The following is a 20,278-nucleotide window of genomic DNA, read 5'->3' on the forward strand; positions in this document are numbered from 1 at the left end:
TGTGGGTTGTTTATTCTGTTTAGGGGCAGATCTGGGTATTAGCTTATTCAATTCCTGCCACAGCCAGGAGTGAACGGGCCATGGGCTCGGGATATTCTCTAAAGACAGGACCCACAGGAGGGTGGGCTTTTTGAGGCCAGGCCCTGCAGCAGGCGGGGGTTTCCCTTGGTGTGGCTCAGCTGCCCGTGAGTTGGTGGCTGGGCCGGTGAGTCAGTGCTGCCCCGCAGCTCTGTTCCTCTCCCCTCCGATGGCCATGGCCCCAGGCTCCTGGATGCAGTCCAAGAGGGCCTGTGACTCCCAAACAAGGTGTCCCTCCCCCAGATCCAAAGTGAGACACACCTTCCCCAGCTCAGAGCAAGCAAGGGACTGTCCCAAGATCACACAGCGAGGTGGTGACAGGTCCCTAGCTGGATCTGGTTCCACCTCAAGTGCCCCTCCCAAAGGGGCCACATGGGGGCCAGGAGCCCCAGCCGCATCCCTGAAATCTCTATTGCTCACACCGGCTGCCCTTGGCCCTGCGCTGCTGTCAGCGTCCCCCAGGCCTGGGCTTGGTAGAGGACCTGTCACCGGCAGGCCCCAGGACGTCCAGCTCCTGCTAGCCCCACAGCCACTGAGCTGCTGCAGCCACAAGGGGCCTGGGGCCTGTCAGGTCTGTACCCCTCTGCCCAGGCTGGGCCTCCATCCCTTCCCCTGACCACACTTCCAATCCCCCTTCTCTCTCTCTCTGCCCTGCTCCTCCCTGGGAGCTGACTGCCACTCACCTGGGTCTAGGAACCGAGTCCAAGCGGATGCCTCCTGCCAGCCACACCATCCTCAATCTGGGCCGGAGGGTGGCCTGGAGGGAGGACGTCTCAGCTTAATAGCCAAAGCCAAAGCCAAAGCACATGCTGAGGGGTGGGGGCAGCAGGAGGGGCTCAGGCTCATCCACACCAGAGCCCCGCCCCACCCAGCCCAGCCCCGCCTCCACTCCACAGCCCAGAGCTAAGCTTTCTCGATGCAACCCAGGAATCCAAGGCCCCAGGCGAGGAAGAGGTTTGCCTAGGTCCCCCGGCTTCCAGCCAGGAGTGTGGGGAGTATAAAAAGCCCCGTATTAGAGAAGAGGGAAATGAGGCCCAGGGCGCAGGGGACCTGTCTGAGTGCCCACGGCTGGGGTCAGCCCGTCTGCCCTGTCCCTGCCCGCCACCTCCCTGAGGGATGGCCCCGTAGCCAGGCCCAGGGAATCAGACCCACTGGAGAACACAAAGTCTGTGAGTGAGAAGCACCAGGTTTAATATTAAAATCTTTCCCTTAAAATAAAGTATACAGGTATGAAAACTTGGCAGCATACAAAATAGCACTTCTGTTGTATAAATGTGAGTTAAAGTGAGTTCTAAAAATACTTGTAAACCTAGGTGATTACATCTTTGGTACCGTAGTGAGAGCCCACTCCCCCCACCCCCCATCTCGGACCATGCTTTGGGGCCTCGGAGAACGGAAGCGCAACCAGCCGGCAGGGTGGGGGGGGCTGGCACCCAGAGGGACTGAGCTTTCCCCAACTCTCCCTTCCCAGCAGTCTTGGCCTCACTCCGCTGGGCACTGCAAATGCCCATGGGGCCAGGAGTGTGGCTGGCAGAGAAAGTGAGGTGACGGCAGCACAGCCATATCCTCATGGGATGCTGCTTTGGGTAGGGGAAGCTGGCAGGTAAGAAGGCAGCCCCCCAAATGCTTAAGACAACAGTTCCAGAAACACTGAGCCTCCAAGACTGATGAGTATCCATGCTGCCCTGCCTCCTGCACTCCTTCTCAGGGGGCCCATCCGAGGCTTCCAGTCCTTTAGAGGGGCCTCTGGGATCCTTCACCATCCAAATGTCTGCAGCACAGACCTGGGCAGCAGGTGCTAGGGAGGTGGGCTGCAGAAGGTGGGCTGGTTGCTGTTTCTGCCACCTCTGTCCAAATAGCTCCAGAGGTCATTGTGGGTGCTGACAGGGGTCCCATGGTCTTCCCACGCTCCTGGGGCAGCTGCCCGGGCTTTCCAGGACACTGGCTGTCACTCCAAGTCAAGGCCTGGGCAGCCGAGTTCTCAGGACGTGCCGGGGGTCTGGGGAGGGGGCGCAGTTCCTGAACCCCTGGAGTGTGGTGTGTGGTCCGCAATCTCCCCAGGCCCCAGCTGCACCCACCCCCTCAGGATGGAGATCTAGGGTGTTTGGACCTGCTTCATCTGGGCAAGTGTGCAACCCCCTGGCATATTCTAGAATGTTAGTGCCGACGAGGCACTGAGAGTCAATGAGTCCAATTTGCCCATTTTTCAAAGGGTGAAATGAGGCCCGCAGAGGGCAAGGGGTGTTTCCAAGGTCTCAGCGGGTCTGATGCAGAGTCAGGGCCACCTATTGGCCACACGTGGACACTTTCTGCAAGCACATCGACACGCTCATCACAGACGCAGGCCGTGTAGCCCTGGAGACATCGGAGGGTTGAGTAAGACTGAGGATGATGCGGAGAAAGTCCCCCTGACATGGGGCTAGAAAGGTCCAGGCGCTCTCTATGGCAAGCATGTGCCCCAAGGCTCTGGGCAGGGCTATGGGCTCAGGTGTCCTGTACTTGTCTAGGCCCCCCAGCGTTATCAACAGCATTCATTAAGCACGGATGGGCCCCAGGCCAGCTGGGGCTTGGGGAAAGGAGACTGGCATTGTAGGAGGTGGCTTCTGGGTGAGGCAACGCTGTCCAAGGCCGGCCCCAGCTCAGCCAGGAGCCAGGGATACCAGGGTCTCTTCCTCGGCTCTTGGGGAAGGTGAAAGTGCAAGGAGAGAGCTGCAGCCCCTTGTCAGGTGTCTGGCTGAAGAGAAAAAGGCTCATTGACCTCATTAAGCCCAAGGAGATTTCTAGGGATTCCAATCTCCCCACCTGCCAGCCAGGGAGAGAATCCCAGACTGTGAGTCACCAAGCTCAACTCTCCCGTCTTAGAGATGGGGAAACTGAGTCTCCTGGAGAGGACCCTCACTCAGAGTCACACAGCCTGCTCAGGGGCAGGGGACTGGTCATGACTCCTGCAGTTCTCTGGCTTCCTAAGCCCCAGGGGTGGGGACGCAACATGCCGGGGGCAGAAGCCTGCCAGAAGGGGACAGCTGATGGAGACAGCGTGGCCAAGGGGCCAGGCCAGGAGGCACTGGATGCCAGGAGGTTGAGGGGCGCTTCCAGCAGGGCAGGGTGGGGGCCAGCTCCCTACAGGAAGCTGTCTTCCATCTCGGCCCGAGGCCCGGGGCAGCCTGGGTCCTGCGGCTGTTCCAGCTCCATCTCGGGCATCTCCTGGGGCTGGGACTGGGGCTCAGGCTCTGGTTCCTCTTGGGGCTCCATGGGGCTGTCACAGGAGATGGTAGAGGAGGTGTTGACTTCATTCAAGGTGGAGCTGGAGGGAGAAGGTAAATGAGTGAGGGGCTGGGTGGGAACCACAATAAAATATTAGCATTAATTAAGAGCTGCCTATGTGTCTGACCTTGCACCATGCACACTTGAGCTCATTTAATCCTTTTAAATACCATGCAAAGCAAGAGTTTACATAACAGAGAGTTTACATAACTGCCCCAGATCACTGGGGGGTAACTTGTATAGGGGCTGGGACTTCAGCGCAGGTCCAGCAGTATCCAAAGCCCATTCCTCACTAACCAGCATTTTCAACTGCATGCTCCTGAAGGCATGCATCATCTCATTTCATTCTCATAATAATCCCCTATAGAAATACTAATTGTTTCCATTTTACACGAAAGGAGACAGGTTCAGAGAGGTGAATTAGCTTAGCCAAGGGCCAAGACAGGGCCAGCATTCTCACCTCAGGCTGTCTGAACTGTGAGCTTAACTTCCCTGCACACTGCCTACCCGAAGTCTGAGGCAGCCAGGCGGGGGGGGGGGCTGCAGGGGGCCTTCTAAGTCCCGTGCACTCCTAGCACATATGGGGAAACTGAGGCTCACAGAGGAGAAGTTGCCTTCCGAGGACTCACAGCAGCTAGTGGCAGAGCTGGGACAAGAAAGAGCCTGGGATTCCTGCTACTTCACTGAGGGGCGAGTCCTGCTTGGAGAGTGGGTCTGGCCTCATGCGGGAACCCTTCTCCCCAGCTGAGGGGAGATGCCAGAAGACAAGCGCAGACACCAGCCACGCCTTCTTCCAAAGCCCTCTCCACACTGTAACTTCAGCACATCCCACGGCAAAATAAGAGCACGAATCTTTCCAGGCTGAATTGGGATCTGAGCTCTTGGAGGACCCTCTGGCTCCTCTAACCGCATCAGGCTCCCTGGAGCCTTTGGGACATGGTGCTGAGGGACAGACCGCAGGCCTGGGGCTGGCTATGACCCCAGAGTAACAACTGGGTTGTAGGGCTGCTAAGTCGATTTTGTCCCTTCCCCTTGGGCTAGGACAGAGCCTAGACAGGAGGAGAGAACAGATGTGGGAGCTCCCATAAAGGAAACAGTTACCTTGCAAGCAAATCCCAGTCCATTCTTTCCCTTTATCAGCTTGCCCTTTCCACCTGAAGCCATCAAAGACCACCTGAGTTGAATTTGCCCATCATTTCTATGGCAGGAATAAGTACTCGCCCACTGTAACTGGTTAGTTCTGAGGCGAGCCTGACACAGCACACAGAGAAACACAGATATTCTGCATACTAATCCCCTGGCCCCAGGCCCCAGGGGCTACCTGGCCAGGCTGGGCGAACCTTCCATTGGGCCCTCATCAGCAGCCTCAGGCTTGGGGTCAGGCAGGGGGATGATGTAGTCGTTGTCACCCTCGTTGGGCTGCACAGCAGTGTAGAGGACAGATCTGGCGTCCAGGGGGCACCGGAGGCCGTGGAACCCGGGCAAGCGGGCTTGGGACCGAAGGATGGCTGGGTGGTCGCTCCTCAGAAACTCCTCGTCCACCTGCTGGTACTTCTGCTCCGCAGGGCAGGGAGAACCAGAGAAACATTGACGGCCAGAACCAGAAATGCCTTTGGGTATCATTTTGCGGTTAGAGTCAAACCCGCCCTAGCCCCCGTATAAATATGGCCCTGGTGAGTTGCCCAAGCCCGCACAGCTGAGCTGCCCTCCGATCACCCAGGGAGGGGGCGGTCGGCCGGCCAGCACCCGAGACCCTAACATTTCCCCCACTTCAGAGAGGACAAGCGCGGGCTCTCATCCTGCCTCAACTCCTTCCGGTGGGACCCCGGTTTCCCTTGGTATGAAATGGTGATGACTCCATCTGTTGGTCCCTGAGCCCCAGCCAGACAGGGGGTGGCAGCAGGGGTAAGGAATGGAGCTGGGCTGGGCTGTGTCTGCACCCTCCTCCTCACTCTAACTCCTGCTGTTGGACAGGAGAGGGTTTTAAGGTCTCCATTTGCCTTGTGGGAGCCAGCAACAGAGGCCACGTGGCCAGGACCTTACTGGTCATCAGCCTGGAGCTGTTCAGACTTTCTGAGAAGCTCCAGACCATGATATGGTGCAAAGGCATGGGGGAGGATCCCCGAGAGACCGGGCTGGATCCCCTCCCCTGTTCTCACCTAGCATTTCATTTCAAAGAAGCTCTGTGCTGCTCAAGTAATACAAAAGCATAGCCTCAGTCTATCTCTTCCTAGTACCAGCAGGGAAACTGAGGACCAGAGAGGGTAAAGGACAGCCCCCATACCCAGCATATCAGGGACAGAATTGTTCCCCGCCCCCATGCTGTGTCAACATACCTTTTTGTAACCCTCCCCCAGTAGTCTCTCAAGAAGCAGCACCAGCTGGGAGAAGGGGGGTCGAATCTCAAACTTCTCTTCCCAGCACTTCTGCATGATCTCATAGCTGGGGAGGGGTGGAAGAGGGATGAGGGGAACCGGTCTGTTTCAGGGTGCAGGGGACTGGACTGGGATGGGAGAGCTGGAGGCTGTCACTTTTCATCAGAACAATGTGAGTGGCAGGAAGGAATTGGGAGGGGTTATGGGAAAGTATGGCTTTTTTCTCTTATTATTGCACCAGAATGTTTCCTTAGGCATCTCCTCCCTGTACCCTAAGTCCCCATGGCTCCACTGGGGTTGACCACACCTTGGTGAGCACATGACCCTGGTTAAGCCAACAGGAGATTTAATGCCTTTGGCTCAGTGATTGCTTGTGGATGGGCCATGGGTTTCAGCTGAGCCCATAAAAGTTGGCTCTAGGACTTTGCTGGAACTACTGTGAAAGAGGCCAGAGTATGGTGCCAGCCTGGAATCTGAGCAGTGCCAGCCTAAACATGCAGTCAGCACAGAGGAGAGCAGAATCCAGGGGTAGAAAAAAGGTTTCTGGGGACACTTAAATACCAGGACACAGCTCTACCTAGATTTCTCCAGATCTCTGAAGATCTCTCTATCTTCAGTTTAAACCAGTTAGAGTTGGATATCTGTAGTTTGCATCCCTAAAATCCTCCCAAACACATGAGGCTTCACTCACATCTCGTCTGAGGCGTGGGCAGGCTGGGCCATGCGGTAGCCCCGCTTGATGGCGTTGTAGAACTGCTCATTCATGGGCAGCTCTGGGTAAGGGGTGCCACCTGTGGGGGAGCAGATTCAAAAGATACACAGGCTCAGGACAGGGAGAGGTACCCCAGCCCTGACACGGCATGAGGGGGCAGTAGTCCTGGCCATTGGGAAATGTGGGTTCCCTCACGGGCAACAGACAGAGACTTCAGTCCTTCCCAGAATCAGAGCACTAGCCAATACCAGAGCTAAACTGGCTTTTTAATTTCACTGTTCAACCCCTCTGCACTCAGGTGGGAAAAGAGACCCAGAGAGGGCAAGGGACTTGCCAAGGTCACACAGCAGTGAGAAAGGAGCAGAGCTGGAACTTGAACCAGAACCCTGACCCCTGTCCCAGCGCCCATTCCACAGCCCCACTGGGTTGGAGGGCAGAGGTGTGAGTGGTCAGGGTGGGGTGGGGGGCCCAGGCCATGCCACTGAGGGCTGGGGAAAGAAGCACACGTACCCAGGGTGAAGATCTCCCAGAGTAGGATCCCAAAGGACCACACGTCGCTCAGGGTGGTGTAGAGGCTGTTGAAGATGCTCTCCGGGGCCATCCACTTCAGGGGCAGGAAGGTCTGTGGGGAGGTCAACAGGGGCCTGAGTGCAAGGAGAGGGGAGGCAGCCTGGGCCCCAGACCCACCCTGCGCCTGGGGCAGCACAGGGGACCCGGAAGTTCCCACTTCTCATTTCTTCTCTCTCCCCAGTGTCTGTGAGGACCCCATCCCTGCTGGCATACAGTTCCCACACCCAACCCAGTGCTGGCCAGAGGAAGGAGGGCCCTTCTTTTCTCACTAGCTGGGATATGGCAGCCCCTGCTCCCTGGGAAAAGGCCCCAGGGTCTGAAGTTCCTCATGGAGCAGGTCCCTTTCCAAAACCTCATCGCATGCCCCTGGTTGGGTGTGCAGAGGGGTGGGGGACCAGGGACATGCCCAGTTCTCATCCTGGCTGCCGTAGATCTCTGGGTCCCCTGAGTTTAGTCTGCATCGAGAAAGTGGGGAGAGGTGTGGGAGGCCAGGATAGCCACATGATAACCACCTCGATCCCAGCTACTGCTGGTGACCTGCGCATCCGTCTGAGCCTGTGGTCGGGCTTCCCCCTCAGCCACACCCAGACACGGGGCAGCCCCCCACCACTCCCTGGAACACATTTGACTGGTTCCCCCTTCCCACCCAGCCCTAGACCCATTACAGCAGGTCCCTTGACCCCTGTCCTGTCCAACAATCTGAGCCTGCCGCCCACCCCTTCCGAGCCTGGGTGTCTTTGCCTCCTCCCGCTCCATGCACAGCTCAGGGGCTTTCCCTCCTGCCCCTCCACACACAGCCAGGCAGGCCCAGCCCATCGCCACCGGGTGGGTCAGGGCACAGGGGAGCTCGGTCCTGTCGTCTGAGCTTCAGCCGTGCTGACAAGGAGGGAATCTGTGGCCAGGGCTGGACGCACGGACCACACCCTGCAGCACCAGGGAAGGTACTCACGCTGCCTTTGGAGATGTAGTTTGAGTCCCGCATGATGTCCCGGGCCAGGCCAAAGTCGCAGATCTTAACCAGCTTGCCCTCGCAGATCAGCACGTTCCTGGCCGCCAGGTCCCGGTGGACGCACTGCAGGTGGGAGACAGGAGGTGAGGGTTTGGCAGCAATTGGGAGGAAGACCGTCCGTGTAAGGGGCTTTGGGAAAAAGGCGTCACTGCACAGGTGTGAGGGGCAGAGTGAAGGCGCTCACAGTCCCCAGCCCTGGGGGGAACGTGGTCATCGTATGGGGCCTGGGTATTTGGAGGGCCCACCTCCCCATCCTCTCCACCCTGTCCCCCTGCCGACAGCACCTACGTTCTTGGAGGCCAGGAACTCCATGCCGTTGGCCACCTGGTAGCTGAAGCCCACAAGGTCCGTGTAGCTCAGCACTGGGGACTCATTGATCAAAGTCGCTCGACACATCCTCTCAGGAGCTAGAGGGGAGCCAAGGGTCACCACAGCCTTGTGTTTCTCCATGGCCTGCAGGACCTCTGCCCTTTGGCTCATGGAAAGCTGAATGACTAAGACAGGTGGCTACTGATCCTCTAAATCTCCCCAAAAAGGAGAATGATTCTCCTACTTGATCAGAGCCTTCCATGGCCAGAAAATCTTTTGGAATTAGCCCTGGGGCTCCTTTTGCTTAGCCTGGCCTGCCTGTCCCTCAGGGATGCTGGATCAGTCTGGGCCTTCTCTAAGCAGGGGGCCGGGTGGTCCCCCCACCCAGCTCTTCCCCTCCTTGTGGGCTGAGTGCACCCCTCTGGACCCAAGGCCCATAAACGGGTTCCTATCTGGGCTCTACTATGTAGCAGCTTTGGGCAGGTGCTAGCCTCAGTTTCCACATCTCTGAAATAGGCTCAAGGCCACCTTCCTCCAAGGCTATTTCAAGTCTGGGCACATGAAAGGCTCTGAAAAGAATGCATCACTACCCAGGTGTGGGGGCCCATGCAGCTGTGAGGACACCATATGCACCCACCGGGGGGGACGTAGTTATCATAAGGAGCCATGTAGCTGGAGGACTCGATGTCTGCATACTTGACGTCCCCTTTCATGTCCAGCATCGGCACGTAGTCCACTGATTCATCCTTGCTCATGTCCATGTAGCCCCCGTCACTGTCCCTGGTCAAGGAGACGTGGCTGGGGGGAAAGGGGCATCAAGGAGCGTTACTGCCTTCCCTGCTCCATCCTGCCCCCTGCTCAGCCTGGATGACGTAGGACCCAGAGAGCTCACACCCACGTCACAGCGTGCCGTGAGATGGGCGTGCACCAGTGCACCTTTCTGAGGCCCTGCAAGGGCTCAGTCACCACCCAGCTTGGTCAACAATGAATTGCTTTAACGTCCCTGGCCCAGCAGCAGTGCCCCAAAGAGTGGCGTGGTGGCCCTTGGGTTCTATGGGTAGAAGAAAAGACTGGAAGGAAATAGGCCTGAACTACTGGGGAGGATGGGGTGAGTTTTATTGTTTCTTTTGTCTCTGCAATAAACACATGTTGCTTTTGTACCAGCAAAAGAAGTAAGAAATGTTTCTTCTGAAAAAGAGGAAGAGAGGAACTGAGCAGCCAGAGGGGCTCAGGGTGGGGGGCCACTGGAGAGGCTGGTGAGGGGAGGGAGTGGTGGAAGTGCAGTGAGAAGTGTAGCATGGAGCACTGGAACAGGAGTCAGGAGACCCTGCTCTCCTCCCATCACTGCTTCTGCCTCCCGCGTGCCTGGGGACAAGAGGGCCTCAGGTGCTCACTGCAAAGGGGAGGGTGATATCCGGGACACAGGGATGGGGTGAGGGTTCAAAGAGGCTGTGCCTGCAAAGTGCTTAGCCCAGGCCTGGCACACCAGGCGGCCACTAGGTGTTGCCCTTATCAGCGCGCAGTCACTAGCCTGGGGTGGGAGGACTCATGAAGCAGTCGGATTCCGGCGGAGCGGCTCCTTCCCTCCCTGGCCTCGGCTTCCTCTCCTGGACCACGGGGTGGGGGTGGGGGGCAGCAGGCGCTCTTTGGGCCCCCCACCACTTCAGGGCCCCAGCCTGCCTCCCGGTACCTGGGCGCGGGGAGCCCCGCAGGCAGGGCGTTGCTGTAGAGCTCGGCGCTGGGAGGGCGGCGCTTGCTGGAGCAGTGCTGCAGGAAGGTGTGCTTGTTGCGGTGCAGGTAGTCCACCAGGTCGCCGTAGCGGCAGTACTCGGTGATGATGTAGATGGGCCCTGCAGAGGGACAGGCTCAGGGACACTCCCGGGGAGGCCTCGGGCCACCCTGCAGGGCCACACAGCGCCTAACAGGCCATTTGGTAGGACAGTGAAGGAGGCGCCAGACAAACCCGGGTTCCTTTCCAGTCTTTGCCTCTGTCAGCGAAGGACTTCGTCCCTGAGCCTCACTTTCCCCATCTGATAAGTAGGCTGATGACACCCACCTCACCGGGACGTGAGGACGAATGAGAAAACGCCTTTGCCGGCCCAGCCCAGGGCCTGGCACACAGCGAGCACACAATCTTTGCTGTGACTGATATCTTTTCAAACTAAAGCTTATTTTGGAGTCCAATATATAGAGCAGATAAAGGCAACAATTTATCATCAGCAGTTTACTGTTTAAATTCAAATACAATGTGTTTACTTGAACTCAGTGAGTGAGAGCTCAAGGTTATGCGTGAAAACAAAAATTTTGAAATCGGGGATCAGCATAGTCACAAATGGGCAATATACTTCTGTATTTTGTTTTAGTTGCACAATACGGAGGAAAATCCCCTATCACACAACAAGCAGCTGTAAATGGCAAGAACAGTTCTTGCAGTCTGACTTGCAATCAAGTTACTCTTCGAATATACACAGTTGGCAGGAGAAACTATCTTCTGTGATCTGAGCAAAAGCAGGTCCCAAGTTGGCATGCTGGCAGTTCCCACATGCTGGCCCTTGCTGGACAGGTCAGCTCAGGTTCCCGTGCACTATCTTTTATTACAGGTTTTTAAATATATCGCAAAAATTAAAAAATATCAGGGGCTCGCTGGCTAAGGAAAATTCAAAAGCCACTGGGACTGATGACCCGAACAGTCTTTTGGCCCTAAGGTGTTGTGATTTTTTTAGTTTCTAAATTCTGCATCCGCGTCGGCTGCAAAATGAGGGCACTGGACCGGATGGGTGCAGAGCCTGCAGCTGGAGTGTCCCTTTGTCCAGGGAACTGTGGGGGGGGGGGGGCCCACCATGACCCCCCACACATTTTCCCAGGGTGGGGGGTGTGGTACCTCCTTTGGTGCAGGCCCCCAGCAGGTTGACTACATTCAGGTGGGGCCCGAGGTGACTCATGATCTTCAGCTCCGACATGAGGGCCTGCTTCTCGCTGCTGCGGGCTGTGGCTGAGCGGCGGGGCGAGAGAGGGTCTCAGGTTAGGCCAGCCACTGAGGTCCCAGGCTGGGGAGGGGAGGCTCCACTATGCTGGCTCTTTGGCCCCACCCTATGCTGCAAGGCCCAGCTGGCCTAGGACAGTGAGGACTCCCGCATGGGGTGTGGGAAAGAGGATGGGATAAAGGGGGAGGGGAAGCATGCAGGGGAAAGGGGGAGAGGCCGAGGAGGCCAGGGTGAGGAATCGTCTTTCCCAAACCAGAATTAGGACCTGTGGCAGCTACAGCATGAAGGCACTTCTAGCACCGGGAATATCGGAAGGCTGGCCTGCTCTGGGAGTGCCTGAATGTTTGGGAAGCAGAGCTGGTGGTTGGGGTGGGGGTCGGGGAAAAGCATCCAGGGAGTGAGGAAAGAGGGGGTGCCCCAGGACTCACATTTCAGCATCTTCACGGCCACCTTCATTGTGGCCTGGGAATGGCTCAGGCCATGTGCTGTGGCCTCCACAACCTGCCCAAAGGCCCCGGATCCGAGGGTGCGTCCTAAGGTAGACGTGGAATCTCAACTCCCAGCCCATCAAGACGCTGTAACCTCTATTCAACCCACCCAAGAATAAGAAGAGCCACTCTCTGAAGTCAATCAAGACAACTCTCAAACCACCCTGGACTTCAAATACATGCCCAAGAGAGCTCCTGAAATCATAATGCTTCCCAGTCCTTCCTGGTGTCTCACTTAAGTCTGGCCTGCTTTCTGCCCCAACATTAGTCCCTGAAAGCCTTCCTTTCTCCCCAGACAAGAGCACAGCATCTCTGCAGCTCCTCAGGCTCCTCAGCTCGATCAAGCCCAGGCTTGACACTCAATCTGTCCTCAATTAATTCTTACTTTTCTCACCGAAGGGATACTGTCTGACAGAGTCACAGGATCATGGGAACTTAATGCAGAGATTCTAGGGGGATCTACTCCCAGTGGGAAGTCTGAGGCCCACAGAAGGCAAGTCACCAGCCTGAGGTCACAGGTGAGGCTAGAACCAGGTCCCAGATGGCCTCCCCACCCCAGCTGCCACGTGGGGCCTGGACTGACCGAGCACGAGCTGGTCCCGTGGCAGCTCCCAGGTGGAGTCATAGGGCAGCTGCATGGGGTCCACGTAGATGTACTCATGCCCATCAGAGCTCACGGACTCAATCACCTTCCAGCGGATTTCATAACGTGGCTTCTGCAGGCCCCAAACCAAGGAGGGAGAGTCAGAAGGGGCATGTCTGAGGTCACACAGCAAGTGAGGACAGAGCCAAGGCCTTCATGGGCTCGGGGGGACGGGCACCAAGGGGGTCCCAGCTGGGGGGTGGCAGAGGAACCTTCAGGACTTTGGGGGCTGAGGAGCAGCTGATGGTCGAGAGCACAGCTCATCAGAACCTCCTCACCACCTCCTCTCAGGGGCACGGGTGGCCCAGGAAAGTGACACGAGGCAGGGGCACTATGGCAGGTGTGGGTGGCGCCTCCCCAGGCTGGGGCAGAGTCACTGGAGGACGCTCAGAAAAGACGTAACCTAAGAATGTTAAAAGCATGGGAGGTTGGAATCACAAGACTGGAGCCCTAGAATGATGGGGTTCTGTAATCACAAGTCTGTAATCTTAAAATGTTGGAATCATAAAACTGAAAAATCTCAGAACAGGACATTGAAATTACAGATCAATAGGCTCAGAATGCATTTCAGTGGCGCCACAGGAGTGCCTGTGTGTAAGAGTTGAAAGAATCCTGGAGCCCACCTAGCCCACACAAAAGGTCCTGTGCCCTGTGGCTGGGATAAGGCCAGGACGATGTCTGGGCAGGGGATGGGGGGCACCCTGGATGGCGGGACCAGACCCCTGTCAGCCCAGGCTCGGGTGGTGGGAGAAGCTGGGACACCGCATGACTCTGCATCAGTTCATACCTGAGCTCTGTGACAGGCTCAGGCATGCAGTTTTTTGAGAAGGGCTCAGGTTCCCTGCAAACAGTGTGCCAGTAGGCACCCATCAGGTGAGGGCAGGGCTTACCTTCTGCCAAAGGATGATAAGGATGATGAGGGAGATGACCGTGAGGACCACCAGAGCCAGGATGGCCGAGACCACCACCACCTTGAAGGGCAGGGCTGGAAGCAGGGGCGAGAGCAAGCATCAGCCAACAGGGCAGACTGGCAGCTGCCTCCTGCCACCCCAGCTCTGGCACCACAAATCCCTCTCTGCCCATCCGCCACCCTAAAACAGTCCCTGCAAACCCTCAGCCTCTCCTTTTGGGCTACCCCTTCAGCCCCTCCTGCAAGTACCCCGTGTCCCTTGACAACTGCCCCCTGGCTCAGATCACCTCCATATCCCCTCTGCCCTAGCTAGGGTCAGAAGTGGCCTATCAGCCCCAGCTTTGGATTAGATGCAAAAATTCTTCTTCTATGTTCCTATTCATTCTCTGGACCCCTCATTAGGCCAGGAGCTGTCAAGAATGCTGTGGTCCCTTCTCTGAATCCATGCCCTCACTGGGGCTATCCCAGCAAGGACAGAGCTCTGTTCCATGCCTGACCAACCGGCCAGTGGACTGAGTGACTAATCAGTGAGACCTCCCAATATGTGATGACTCCTGACTACAGAAAGGGGCCCATTTCCTTCCCAGTTTCACCTCAAGTCCCCACCTGGGGATAGTAAAGGTGGTTATAAAGTAGATCCTCCAGGGAAAAGGGGTAACCACAGGGCCCCCAGCTCTGAATCTCCTCCAACCCCAAGGTCTCCCCATCACGTGTCATACGGAAGCTTTATTTCTGCCTTTGGTCGGAGCTGACTGGGGGTCAGGTTGCCCCGTGTCTGCCCAGATGCCCACTTGCTCACGGGTATGTGTGGGAGTATGGGTGATAAAAGGGTATTTAAAAACCTCACCCCATCCCACCACAGGGCAGGGGGCAGGTCTGTGTACAGAGAGCTCCAGGCACAGTGATGTGCATATAGGTGTGTATGTGTGCATATAAGCACATGGCCCTGCCTGAGTGTGCACATAAGTGTGTCCAAAATGATTCACGAGGGCTTTGGGGCCCTGCTTGGTCTGGCCCCATGCCTCACCCCTCCCGTCCCCTTTATCCCTTCTTCACATGCCAAAACACACTTAGACTCTGCTTCTGCCAGACTAAATCATTTCTCTGTACCTGCCTTGCCTTTCCGTCTTTGCATGGGCCATCCCCTCTGACAGGAACACTATTCCTTACCAGGCTAACTCTTAGTTATCTTTCAAATTTTGGCATAAAGTCTCCTTTTTTTTTTCTGGGACACTATCCTGAATCCTACAGCTGGATACAGGAGCCTCTCTTTCCTTCAAGCTTTTCCCACAGGTGCTGATCCCCAGAGTGGGATTTCCTGGTTCCTTGTCTGCTTTCTCTCAGTGGACTGTGAGCACGAGGAAAGCAGGCAGGGCTGGACCTTTTGGCTTCTGTACCCTCAGTGAGAAGTTGGGCCCCTGTAACTATTTATTGAATGAAGATACAGATGAATAAATTTAGTACATGCATACCAGAGATGCAAAAGCACGTAGGCACTGGCAGGCACTGCTCATATGCACAAGAATTATTCATGTACATAGACCTACTACCAAGCATGTATTGCCTATGTGTATAAGGATGTGCTTGCACACTTTCACAGACAAGTGTGCTGCAACCACATACTTACAGACACACACTGTACCAATTTGTATACATGCATAAGAATTGGACATGCACACATACAACCAAACAGAGCCCAGTATTGTTTGCACACGTTTGGGGATAATGTACCCAAACCTACATGCAGACGTGCACTCTGGATTTATACATGTCTGGGAACTGGGCTTGCTCAGCACATGATTTACAACATACATGTGACAGGTTTACACACATGGACAGGGATCGTGCATCCCTGAGGACATGCTTACAGACAGTTTCTGCATGTATGAAGGGCCAGGCACACTCATGGACATGGCTTACAGCATACATGCAGTGTGCAAACACTACACAAAAGGGAGCAGTGCTCTTCTTATATGTGGTTTATAGACATATACCCGTGAATGGACACTTCTGCCACTATTGTGCATGCTTGTGTACGTGCTCAGAGACATATTCTGGTGGGTTTCACATGCTCCTGTGCGCCCATGGACAAGCTGACTGTCTCAGTCTGCTGTGGGCACATGGCACGTCCCAGGTATGCAGGGGTATGGCAAGGGTTGGGGGTGAGGAAGGGGGAGGAGGAGTCATCCGGGGCCACTGAGGCTGGGGAACTCACAAAGTGGCAGCACAGTGACCTCCTGCGCGTCGTAGCCCAGCAGGTTGCGCAGTGTGCAGCGCACCGACAGTGGCTGCTCAATGTGGCGCAGGCGCAGCGTGCTCACCACCTCGAACTCCTGCTCCTCCGCCCAGTACGTCACGTTGGTCTCCAGCAGGCTCTCCTCGGAACTGTTCCCCAGCGGCGTGGGCGGCAGCTCGCGAGGACACCTGCCAGCCAAGCCAGCCTGGTCAGCTTCCAGCACCTTCCCTGGGCAGACCAGGAAAAGGGGGGCCAAAAGCTGGCAGCACTGCGGGTTGGTGGTGGTTGGAAGAGGTAGGGCGTGCCCAGTCCCTGCTACTGCCCACTGCCTGGTTCTGAGCTGGTTCCTCCCGTGGTCCCTCGACTGACCAGCTGGGGGCGCACTCACTCTGCAACTGAGGACCCGGGATTTCAAAATCAACTCCCTTCATTTGCTTGACTTGGAGACTGGGTGGGACCCAGAGCATCTTGCTCAGGGTCACGCAGTGTGTTAAGGGTAGAGGCAGAACCCAAACTCAACCCAGCCTCAGGATTCTAGTCCACTACACTAGAATCAGCCCTGGCCAGAGAACTTGAGCAGATCAAGTGGGTTGGTGAGGTTTCTGTAGGCACAGACCCTGCACTGTGCTGGACAGAGGACAGCCCAGGGGGCTTTTCCTTACAGGAAAAGGGAGAATTTAGATGATGCAGAGCCTTTCCATGGTGGGGATGGGCTGGTCTAGGATGTTTGGTCTAGCCTGGGAGAATGCACCCAGAGGAAAGGACTGGACTAGATGACCTTCTCTGGGTCCTTCCTGCTAGCTGCAGGTGGCCTGGGAGACTGAAGCCCAGGGTCTGCTCACCTCTTGAGGTCGCTGCAGGTGGACCAGGTGAGCTGCGGCTGGGGCATGCCTCGGCCACGACAGCGGACTGTCTGCTCCCCGCTGGCAGGGTGGCTCTCGCTGAGCTCCAGCACACGGACAGGGACTGCATGGAAAGGGCACAGGGTCAGGCAGGGAGGAAGGGGAGGTAGACTGTCAGTGGGAAAGGCCCTCACGGAGGACCTGACCCAGGGTCACCCCTGGGGGGCAGAGGGCTGCCGTCTGCAGGTGAACATTAAATACCAGGAATCACAGTGCGAAAACGGATGGATTCCCTTCTTCACTTTCTTTCAACTCTTCTCTCTACTTCAAAGGGAAAGCCTCAGTAGGGTGCTAGTCTGTCTTTAACACCTCTCTGAGACTTGTTAATCTTCCCTTTTAACAAAGAGCAAGCAGGCCTCAAACCCAGAGCCCAGGGCAGGAAAGGGCCTGGAGCTAGCATTTAATAACATTGCTTTGTTTCCTCTGTGTTTATTTTAGTGCTTGTCGTATTTAGGACATGTGATGCTGATTTTCCATCAACGATTGAGAGATCCAATGTTTTCTTTCAAAATGGATTCATTTTTAGAAAGTCATTGGACAGAATATTAAGTCATTATCATGGCCCTCCTCCACTCAAAACCCTCTTACTCATTTCATTCAAAGGAAAAGCCAAAGTCCCTAAAATGGCCCACAAGATCCTACAAGCTCTGCTCTTCTACCCCCCCACCCCTTCTCGGTTGCTCCTGCCTTTGCATTCCCTGGGGTGTCCTGCCCCAAATACCCACTTAGCTAATGTCCTCTCCCCTGTCAGGCCTTCACTCGTGTGTCACCTTCTCCACAAGACCAGTCCTGACCACCCTATTTAAAACTGCAGCCCTCACCACCTTCCTGCCCCCAGCACCTTTAACCCGCCCCACCCCGCTTTTTCAATTTCATTTCACAGCACTGGCTATTTTCTCATCTTTTATATAACTTGCTGATTTTTACCTCTACTAAACAGTAGAGGTAAACCTTAAACAAACTTTAAGCAAAGTTTGTCTTTCCCCACTAGGATGCAAGCTGCACAAGGACAGGGTCTCAAGAACTTGATCAGGACTAGAATATTGTAGTTGCTTTCCAAACATCTACTGGATTAATAGGAAGTAGTGTAAGTAGTATGTGGGATGGTAAAAACGCCTGAGGTTTTAGAAACACCAATCTAGTCCAGTTGCCTCCTTGTACATGTGGGGACACTGAGGCTCAGAGAGGGGACACGCCAAGTTCTCACGCAGTGGGTCAGTGTCAGAACTTGGTTTGGAACCCAGCCTCCTATGTTCCAAGCTCCCTCTCCTGCTCCTCCTATGGGGGCGGGTGGGGGGGGGGTGTGGGTAGGAGGCTAGACTGTGCAGAAAGAGAGGGGCAAGGGAAGGGAAGTGGGGTTGGGGGATCCTCACCATTGACCTGCAGCTGGAAGGAGAGCTTGTCCTCATCATCCTCATGGAAGGCCACCATGGTGTAGTTGCCAGCCTCGGCCACCTTCACTCGAACGAGTGTTAGTTCTGACACATACCTGGGGAGCAAGACAGGCCAGGAGACCTGGCTATCAGAGCTGGGAGAGCCCTTATAGCCCTCCTACCCTCATTGCACAGATAGGTAAACTGAGGCCCAGGAAGGGGAAGGCACTTGCCAAAGTCACATAGGTATCAGTAGCAGAGCCAGGACTCAAAGCCAGTCTCCTGAATTCCTAACCGCCAGCAGCTGCACTGTGCCAAGGGTGGGAGGGCACCCTTTCCCTTCCCCGACACCTCTCGCCCCACCCATTCAGAAAGGGGTGGCCTGCCTGGCATCCTCTTCCCTGGCTACCTGCTGCTGGCTATACCCATCACAAGGATAACCAAACAGCTGGGCAACCATCTGACCCATACCGATTTCATACCCCACTAGACGGGAAACTGTAGGAGGCATGGAATTGTATCTGCTTTAGTTTCTGAGGCACCCCCAGCCCCTGACACACAGGAGGCTCTCAAGAAAGGCGGGCCTAGGACTTCACAGTGGCTAAAGGCCCCAGGCTGTGCAGTGGCTACAAAGAGGGGTGGTTTCAAGAAAGAAGTGGGCAGGCAGCTGCTCACCGGGTCTCAGACAAATTGCGCGTGGACAGGATGAACTCGCCAGCATTGGGGTCACCCAGGCTACGGTTGTCCTTGAGCCACGTGACAGTGGGTGGTGGGTACGCCTCAAACACCACCTGCCATGTCCGGCTCCGGTGCAGCTCAGCAAATTGTTTGGTGTCCAGCCTTTCGAGCAGTCGCACGAAGCCGCTCTCTGCAAGGTTGTGGCTGTCAGAAGTGGGGGTCTCGGAGGCAGGGCCATGCCCAGTACCCAACGGGGCAGGGCCTCTGGGGGCTGGGGCTCCTGGAGGTGTAGCGTCAACTGCCCGAGGAGACAGTCTTCTGGGGGTGGGACTTTGGGCTTTAGGAACCGAACCAGCAGTGGAGTTATACCAGCTGTGGCTGAAGTTAGGACTAGATTAGAGTGGGGCCAACTCTGGGGGTCTGATGTTGGTGGCGGTCCTGGGTTTGAGGTTGGGACTGGAGTTGGAGTTCTCCCTGGGCATGTTCTAGCTTGGGATTGTAGCTGAGGTGAGTTGGAGCCTGGGATTTCAGCTGAGGTTGAACTTGAGGGTGGGGCTGCCAGGGTGCTGGTGGCTGGAATGGGAAATTGGGCTGGGGCTGGGGTTCAGAGTAGGTGGTGCATCTAGGTTGGGATTAAGGATGGAGATTGTGCAGACCCTGGGCTTTGGTTTGGGCTTAGGCCTGAAATGGGACTTTGGTTGACCAGGGCTGGACTGGGGCATGGCTGACGTCAGTCCAGGGCTGTGACTGGGACTGGGTCCACCTCAGATGGGGTTTGGGGCTGAGCCCAAGGCACACACCGACCACGGTGATGTTGATGGCCTTTTCATCCCAATGGTCGCTCACACTATTAGTCACGTTGCAGATGTAGATCCCTGAGTCACCCAGCTCAGCGCTGGAGATGTGCAGGGTGGAGCGGATATGGAAGGACGCTTCGAAAGGGAAGTCGGTCACTGGCTCCACCAGTAGCCCGCTCTGCAGGGACAGGGAGGACAGGGCCCCCCAAGTCAGGAGGGGTTGGCGAGAAGTCAGGCTGTAAGCCCAGCTGTCCATCCTGCCAGACCCCTCCTCCAGCTCCTGGCCCAGCGTTACCTCCATGCGGGGGTACGTCCACTTGAAGTTGGCCACCTCAATCCCAGTCACAATGCACATGATGGTGATGTTCTCACCCTGGCGGACCACAGTCTGCACGGCGTTCATCGAGACGTTCATGGATGACACTGGGAGGACAAGGCAGGGTGAGGGCTGCGGAAGTTGCCACCAGCCACCAGCCCTCCAGCTTGGGGATGGGGTGGGGGGAGAAGGGACGGCAGATGTGGAGGATGCATTCATTCATTCAACAAATATTGACTAGGTAAACACTGTGTTGAGTACCATTCCAGGCACTGGGGCTACAGCGTGATCACAGTGAACAAAATCCCTGCCCTTGTATGGCTGACAATCAGAGTACTCTCTACAGATCTAAATACGGGAAAATTTCCTTGAGCACATACCATTGCCAGGTACCTCCCGTCTTTTGTTTTATTTAATCTTCACAATAATCCCATGAGGTAAGCAGCCGTGGTCATCCCCCATTTTACAGAGGAAGAAGCAATGTCAGAGATTGTGTGCCTTGTGTGAAGTCACTCGGATGGCAGATGGAGGAGCTGGGATTCAGACACTACTGGCTCCAGAGCCTGGGTCTTTGCCCACCGCATTGTAAAGCCCAGTTCTGCCACAGACATAATGCATGACCTTGGGAAACACA

General features: G+C 56.0%; 1 protein-coding gene across 3 annotated transcripts in view; it reads right to left on the bottom strand.

The window, feature by feature from the left end:
• Positions 1–1,244: 1,244 nt before the first annotated feature.
• The window catches only part of PDGFRB (platelet derived growth factor receptor beta), a 47,049-nt gene continuing 28,015 nt past the window's right edge, over positions 1,245–20,278 (bottom strand). For 2 of the 3 annotated variants that reach the window (XM_077137400.1, XM_077137401.1), the window contains exons 5-23: positions 19,624–19,751; positions 19,332–19,506; positions 18,529–18,721; positions 17,854–17,969; positions 16,421–16,544; positions 15,558–15,766; positions 13,323–13,417; positions 12,373–12,505; positions 11,730–11,834; positions 11,199–11,309; positions 10,008–10,167; positions 8,955–9,115; positions 8,297–8,415; positions 7,949–8,071; positions 6,940–7,051; positions 6,409–6,508; positions 5,679–5,784; positions 4,664–4,896; positions 1,245–3,382 (exon numbers count right to left, since the gene is read on the bottom strand). In XM_077137400.1, the coding sequence (XP_076993515.1) occupies positions 3,199–3,382; positions 4,664–4,896; positions 5,679–5,784; positions 6,409–6,508; positions 6,940–7,051; positions 7,949–8,071; positions 8,297–8,415; positions 8,955–9,115; positions 10,008–10,167; positions 11,199–11,309; positions 11,730–11,834; positions 12,373–12,505; positions 13,323–13,417; positions 15,558–15,766; positions 16,421–16,544; positions 17,854–17,969; positions 18,529–18,721; positions 19,332–19,506; positions 19,624–19,751 (2,687 nt within the window). In that variant the 3' untranslated portion in view covers positions 1,245–3,198. Of the gene's footprint in view, positions 3,383–4,663; positions 4,897–5,678; positions 5,785–6,408; positions 6,509–6,939; positions 7,052–7,948; positions 8,072–8,296; positions 8,416–8,954; positions 9,116–10,007; positions 10,168–11,198; positions 11,310–11,729; positions 11,835–12,372; positions 12,506–13,322; positions 13,418–15,557; positions 15,767–16,420; positions 16,545–17,853; positions 17,970–18,528; positions 18,722–19,331; positions 19,507–19,623; positions 19,754–20,278 lie in introns of all 3 variants that reach the window. The other variant, XM_077137402.1, reaches the window with a different exon arrangement.

Source organism: Tamandua tetradactyla, chromosome 20, assembly GCF_023851605.1.
Source record: "Tamandua tetradactyla isolate mTamTet1 chromosome 20, mTamTet1.pri, whole genome shotgun sequence".
Taxonomy (NCBI): Eukaryota; Metazoa; Chordata; class Mammalia; order Pilosa; family Myrmecophagidae; genus Tamandua; species Tamandua tetradactyla.